Source organism: Mya arenaria, chromosome 17 (genome assembly GCF_026914265.1).
Source record: "Mya arenaria isolate MELC-2E11 chromosome 17, ASM2691426v1".
NCBI classification, from domain to species: domain Eukaryota; kingdom Metazoa; phylum Mollusca; class Bivalvia; order Myida; family Myidae; genus Mya; species Mya arenaria.
In genome coordinates this window covers 46,416,865-46,424,195 of record NC_069138.1, presented here as the reverse complement: position 1 = coordinate 46,424,195, position 7,331 = coordinate 46,416,865, and the positions used below count along the sequence as shown (strand labels likewise).

The 7,331-nt window shown below is 36.0% G+C and overlaps 1 protein-coding gene across 1 annotated transcript; it reads left to right on the top strand.

The window, feature by feature from the left end:
• Positions 1–2,747: 2,747 nt before the first annotated feature.
• LOC128223549 (probable G-protein coupled receptor 139) lies at positions 2,748–6,416 on the top strand. Its single transcript, XM_052932826.1, has 2 exons — positions 2,748–3,872; positions 6,279–6,416. The coding sequence occupies exons 1-2, from the start codon at positions 2,748–2,750 to the stop codon at positions 6,414–6,416; spliced, it is 1,263 nt and encodes a 420-aa protein (XP_052788786.1).
• Positions 6,417–7,331: the final 915 nt, after the last annotated feature.

Sequence of the window (7,331 nt, the reverse complement as noted above, 5' to 3'; positions counted from 1 at the left end):
TACGTATAAACGACATTGTGCGTCTTAGGCGATCAAAACTTCACGTGAGGAGCGGCTCAGCGGTGGCGGGGTCTCAAAAGACTTTCAAACACAGGGTTTATTTAGAAAATATCAATAAAAACCCCAATAAACATCAGAAATTAACCGTAAAAGAAACATAAAATGTGTTCGATACTCTTTACTCGAGGAAAACTATATCCTTTTTAATATGTTTTCCCCGATAATATGACATTCGGGGAAAATGCGATCTAACACTAAAATCAACAAACATCCACTCTTTTTAAATAGGATAAAATAAAAACTACAGTGAGAAGCCATGAAGTCAAATATAAACACCGTTTAACATGATTAGGACGAGTATAATTTAGGACTACAGTACTCAGTTTCTGTAAGACTGTGCATTATAAAAATGAAAAATGAAATGTGGATTCCCTGCGATATTTTATGGCCTCTACACTCTACCCAGCAAACTGTTGTGAATATCATTCATACAATGAAAACAATTCAAATTAAGTGGTCTCTGACATGAACAGCGTATTTGAATACCTGTAATTGAACAATAGAGCTTGGTTTATATTATGATAAAGTCGTTGACTTTTGATTGTTTCTCTGATCTTCTCAAAGGGAGTTCATGTTCCGATTAATCACTTTGCTAGAAACCACATTTGACTCAATTATTTTAATGGAGTTGGTTTGTATGATAAGTAATGGTGTTTATAGAAACTATTTCAATTCGATGTGTTTCATTAACGTTCTGGTCACACACAAAAACTGTTTTTATATGGGTTATCTAAAACTTATTCAGTTGAATAAGTTGTTTTTGTTGCTTGCATGAGCCATTTTTCGTATCTGTCATCAAATTGAATGTTGGACAAATCATTATTGAAATGAAATTTGATGCAAGTCATTATGATAAACTGATCTCAAATATTGCCGCAACCGATGAAATTGTTTCTATAGCGATACTAACAATATTGTTTTTCATAAACATTGGCCCGATTTGTTTGCGGCCATATTGGTTATAACATTTACCACGACGAACCACAATTACATTCCGTAAGGCTTTTTACAACAAAAGAATTGTTATATTACGAATGCAAATGTATTCTTTTTAAGCCTTGTGATGAACGCAATCGGACAAAAATGTTCCCGGCATGAAATAAAAGCTTAACAGAACCTCGACAATGCACAAATCATCGACTGTAAGCGACAGCGAGCCCAGCACTCCTCTGATACTTTGACTGCTATTGATGCCAAGACATTATTTGACGCAGGCGCACAATGCCTTGTTATATCGATACCATTCTGAGAGAGCCATCAGCGTGGTTATTTTCATTGTATGGACGTAGGAGCAGCATTTAACAGTTTGTTTCAGAGTGATAATTTGGAGCTAAAACAATGAAATGGTTTCCGTATATAAATCTGCTTCGAAACGAATCTACAAGAAAGCCAAGGAGGACAATGATATACTGAAGTTATCTCTGTGGTCACTTTTATAATAAATTTCTCTGGATCATTATAACGTCTTTTAAAGGTAATTATAAGTTTTTGGTTGTTTATGATTTTTAATATTGCGTTATGGGGAATATTAATACTTTTTTTGAAAATAATAATAATAATAATAATAAAAAAAATAATAATAATAATAACAATAATAATAATAGTAATAATCATAATCATTAGCATAATCATAATCATAATTGTTAATGTTTAATTCGAAACATTGCTGAAATATTCGTTATAGAACAATTTAAAAAAGATATGTTATAAAAAAATGTTCATATTAACTGTTTAATTGTTAGCGTTGCATGTTTCGGTTGAAAATACACCATATTTTTAAAAAGAAATGACGCGTTTTTAAGGAGCGCCTTTTTGTACATTCATAAAATTCTTCATAACGAGATACATTATAATACCAATATGATTTGCATTATTGTCTTCGTTAACGAACAACTTAATAACGCTGCTTCAGACATGTCCAAATCTAGAGTGTTTGTTGGTTTAATGCAATTTTATTACACGCATTTAGAGAAATCAAACCCGTTTTACAGACATGAAAAACAAAAATAATGTTGACATTTATATCAGCTGCATAATAGCGCTGTTATTTAAATGTACAGTTGTGTGTATAAAAACACAGAAGCGCATTTCTTCATAATTAAACATGATGTTTTGTAGTGTTGTCGTTTTATAATTTGGAATATAGGATGTTGTGCAGTCTGTGCTGTCTGAAAAGATGTGAAAACAAATACAATTGCATCTTTTATTGATGGCTAAGCTCCTTTAAAACTGCGTATTATAATAAATCGGCCAAATCATATTGCGCTTAAATCGCAAAAATGGCCCTTGATATATGTTAAGTCAAACATCGTTTATACTAATTTTTGAGTTGCTTTCAATTCATTTCAATAAACAAATCAGTTCAAAAAGATTCTGCAATTCATCATAAAAATGATTTTAAATTAAATCTTTGAGCAAATGAAATTTCCAGTATTTTATCTTTTGTGGTTCGGTAATTTGCTTCGAAACCATTACATTAACGTGATCATATACTTGTTAAAACGTAAACAGTCAAACGTGTCTTAAAATATATAAAAAGAGAAAATATGGACTGACCGATAATTTCAATCTGCTTTGAAATTATAAGATATGTTGTTCTATATATCCATATGTTTGTTTCAATGCTATTATTACTTATGTATTTTTTTTTATTCTTAACTATTTAGATGGCGTTTCATCCATTCGAGATGCCGAATGGCGGGAAATGTTCGATCAACGTATCCGTTCTCCTGCAACAATTCCAGGACCAAGGTATTGACGAGCCTGACTATATGGACGTTCTTACTGCCATGCAGGACGAATGCTTGCCCAACAATCCTACCGCTCTCCGACGCGAGATTTGGGACGATTTTCCAGAGTACATGGAGCCCAATCGTATCCTCAATCTCTATGTTCCGCCCATTCTGCTTGTCCTAGGGACCATTGGCAACCTCTTGACATTCATCATTATGTCTGGGAACATGCTCAAAGCTAGTACCTACAGCTACCTCGCCGTGTTGGCAATAATGGACATTTTGGTTTTGTACGTTGGTTTGCTCAGAATGTGGGTCGGCAGTTTTGCAATAGACATACAACATGCTTCAAATTGGTTGTGCAAGCTGGTTACATTCCTGGGATACGTGAGCAGCGTAACGTCGGTATGGCTGATAATTGCGGTGACGATTGAACGCTTCATTGCCGTGAAGTTTCCTTTACGTGCTCCTAGGATATGCAATGTTTACAGAGCAAGGGTTGTTATTTTGGCAATAGTGGTTGCTACATGTCTTCTCAATATGCATATTATATGGACGGTAGAATTACAGACAAAAGATCACAACGGCACACTAACTTCTGAATGTGAAGCCAGTCAGTTGCATAGGGTTCTCGTGATGGAGGTCTGGCCTTGGGTAGATGCTGCCGTGTATTCCCTATTTCCGTTCGTTATTATTTCGATCCTCAATGTCCTGATAGTCCGGTGTGTTCTCAGTGCCCGCAAACAACGCTCCCATATGCAAAACTTGGGTGGAACAACAAAATTCCTGGCTGTCAACAAACAACAAGGAGGTAAACGGCCGAACGAAAGCAGCAAAAAACTCACCTGCATGTTGTTAGCAGTTTCCTTCACATTCCTCATCACCACGCTTCCTATGAACATCCTCCTACTTGTGAGAGCATTTACCGAAGAAAAAAATAAGGATCTAAACTCCCATGAGTATAAGAAACAGTTCGCTCAAATGACGCTCGCCAGGACCATTGTGGAATTGCTCATGTATGTAAATCACAGTGTGAACTTCTTCCTCTATTGCGCAACAGGGAGGAAATTTCGCAGGGAAGTGAGACTCATGTTGTGCTTATGTTGTCAGGGTGGAATAAGGCAGTTTTTCAGGCGTGAAAAACGTCCTTCTACAAGTACAACAGCTAGTTATAGAATGTCAAGAATGAATTCTTATAAATGTCCACAACGCGCATTAATGGTTGAATGTGACAAAAAGTATGTTGCGGTCTCTAAAACACGGTCACATAGTCCCCTTCCACGGAGCATTTCATTTTCTCACAATAAATAACAGTTTGTAAAGCAAAAGTATTTATGTTTGTCAAATTGACGAAGCCTGTACCCACAATGCCCGTAATATAAATAGCAGTTTCAAACGACAGGCACATGTTGGCAGATTGATTTGTACCAATGAAAAGTCATTTGTTAAGTGCTAATTGAAATAAATTAAAATATGTTTTCAAAACAATAAACACTCATTGCCTTATGCAATTCACACATAAGTATTCCTAAATATATGTCAGATCGTTTTTGAAAACTATTGCAAAATGTCATTTCTATTTTATTTTACGCAGATTTAAATTAGTTTACAAAATGTTTTTCAAACTTATTAAATCCCTTAAAACAGGATTGAGCTAATACCACAATTGTGCTATATAATATGCCTTATATTTACTTCCTTAAGAGTTTTTTGACGTTATATAGGTATTACCTTTATGATTATCACAATAAAAAAGTCAGTTATCAAAATCGATTTTAAGCATCTTTTTCAACTAATGAAAATAAGCCTGTTTCGGGAAATTGAGGCAATATATTATATTTCAAAGGTACGGATTCTCTACCACATGATATAAAAGATACGATTATGTACCAATTAAAAACAATCAATCATAGCTTATCCAAATGTGTTATCTGAGCCTGTGACAAAATTTAGTATAAATGACAATCATTTATAACATCAACATAGAGGATGTAATGGAAGGAAGGCTGTTTTGAAGTCATGAAGCAAGTTCATTTGAGTTCATTGAGTTATCACGTTTCCTTGGAGATCGCGGAACGGTCTAGAGCAAGATACCGGATCAAAATACCGACACTAGTGGTGTATGGCGTGCTGTTGGATATGGAAAACGGAACTTGATATGTATATATTACATAACTATATTCATATGTTGTAAAATATGTACAGTTTTTATTTCTATCCAGTATTCACTCTTGTCATTTATTTTATGTTCAACGCTGCGATGTGTGAATAAAGGTTAAGAACTTTATAATTCTCTTAATGGAACATAATATGGTTCCAAGTTATATGACATTCTGTGTCAATTTGTGTTTGTATTTTATAATAAGATTGATGTTGTTTTTTTTATTTGTATATATGTCGTACGACAAATCTGGGCTAGTGGTCATTATTGATAGAAAGTTATTTCTCCCACCTCAGATATGTAGATCCAATAATATAACCATGCTAGAAATTCTTATCTTGCCCACGAGCGAAGATAAAATGCCCGTATGGAACTCCTTTTTAATTGTCACCACATTGTAATTACCTCCTTTGTTGAAGACAGTCGTCTGTAGCATCATAGAAACCTTGTCTTGTGGCAATATTTAGAATGCTTATTAACTATTTCTCGCTTCAAATGTTACCATAAAAAAGTTTTCACACATATTTCAAGAAATAATGCTCCACTCTCCTCCGAACTATTTAAAGACCGATTTGACTAGTAACATAACCTGAATCACTGCGAGCATATCCATGACAACCACGAATTATCAAATATCTATACGCATTTTTTTTTCACTACGCACAAAAGAGTTCCAGCAAAAAATAAATTTTTAGTTTTTTATACAATTTTGTTTAACTGAGGTGGGAGAAAAAGCATCAACTATAGCCGCTCGTGTAAGATAGGCTCATCCCGACCCTCACGAGGTTTACCGAGTTTCCGCAAAACACCCTTCGCTCGGGTCGGGATGAACCTATCTTACACTCTCAGCCATAGAAGATACTGATAGTCTATAATGTTTAATAAAATTCAGTTACTAAATGTCAATGGAATGATTTATAGCGCTAATCATAGTATAAAAACTCGTTATCACCTCGGCTAAAAGTATCGAACACCATCCCAGTTGGTTCCGCTATTATTTGCTGTGATGATTTGTTATGTTACTTGTTTTGAAAAACAAATATTAATGTTGAATAAAATATTCTTAAACAAATTGTTGCCATTTGTCTATTTGTCTAATATTTACTAAACGTGTTTATAAAATACCCGGGGAAAATCAGTCTGACATGTTATTAGAAATTCAATGTCTTCGGTATTACTCCTTGGCGTTTATCAAGTAAACATCGTCCTTCTGAGAAAATATGGAATTGTATATTAATAGAAATAGGGCTATCACGAAAGCCACCTTGCTTATTATCCGGTATAATTATGCTACGTTTACACTATGTTCCCGGTGGCCACGGCAGCCCCGTTTCAGACCACAGTGGAGAAAACGGGATAAACGTGAGACAGCGCGTGGGAACGAGATATGCAAACGTGACAGACTGTTATTGCCGTGCATGCCGGGCCAGAATTTTAAACTGTCAAAATATTTGCCACGGTAGCCACAGTGTGGATGAGAAACGCAGTAGGTCGTAGTAAAACGGGGTAAACGCAATGACACGTGACAGTACGTGACAGTTCGTGACAGTACGTAATAGGCCGTTACACAACTTATAAATCGTCCGTAGGGGGCGGGAATCATATGTTATCCTCGGCATCTGAGGTTCCTTTCCAGTTTTGTCATGTTGTGCTTCGTTTGGTCACGGTTTTTATGGCAAGCTAGGGTGGACGATAGCCGTTTCGTTACGTTTCATTTGCGTTGAAAACACAAAATCTTCATCTTGGGAATTGATGTTTACTTATCGAAGTATTCTGATACAGTGATTGCAGTTGCTTGTGGGATTTTCTTTCTACCGTGGAAACAAACGTAATCCAAAGTTCTGCGGTGTTCGAGTTCGATGCATAGAAGGCCTTGACAAAACGTGGAAAACGCATCAGACCTGGATGAATAGGTGAACAACGTGAGGGATCCCATCAGAACGTATCGGACCGGGACGCAACGTACATGCATCCCTGGTAGACCGCGCCCGGACCTTAGTGCGCATTGGGCGAACCACTTTTTCGCCCCTACGGCTTGTCACGGTTACCTTGATAAAACGTGAGGAAACTTAGCACAACCTAACAAAACTTGTTTATGGGGGCAAAAAATGCCAAAATCCCACGGCGCAATACGTTTCGGGCAAACGGGGCTGCCGTGGCTACCGGGAACATAGTGTAAACGTAGCATAGGAGTGAAATAAATGGAATGTGATTGGTTTAAAGAGAAGCGCTATCCAAAAATACTTAAGATAATGTTTTTTCGATGTACTTCGATATTTAAATTTGGAAGACATGCAATATGATTTTACGAGTGCCAAGAACTCGGAAAATGTATATGAACTGAATTAAAAATATAAGAATATCACACAATCACGTCA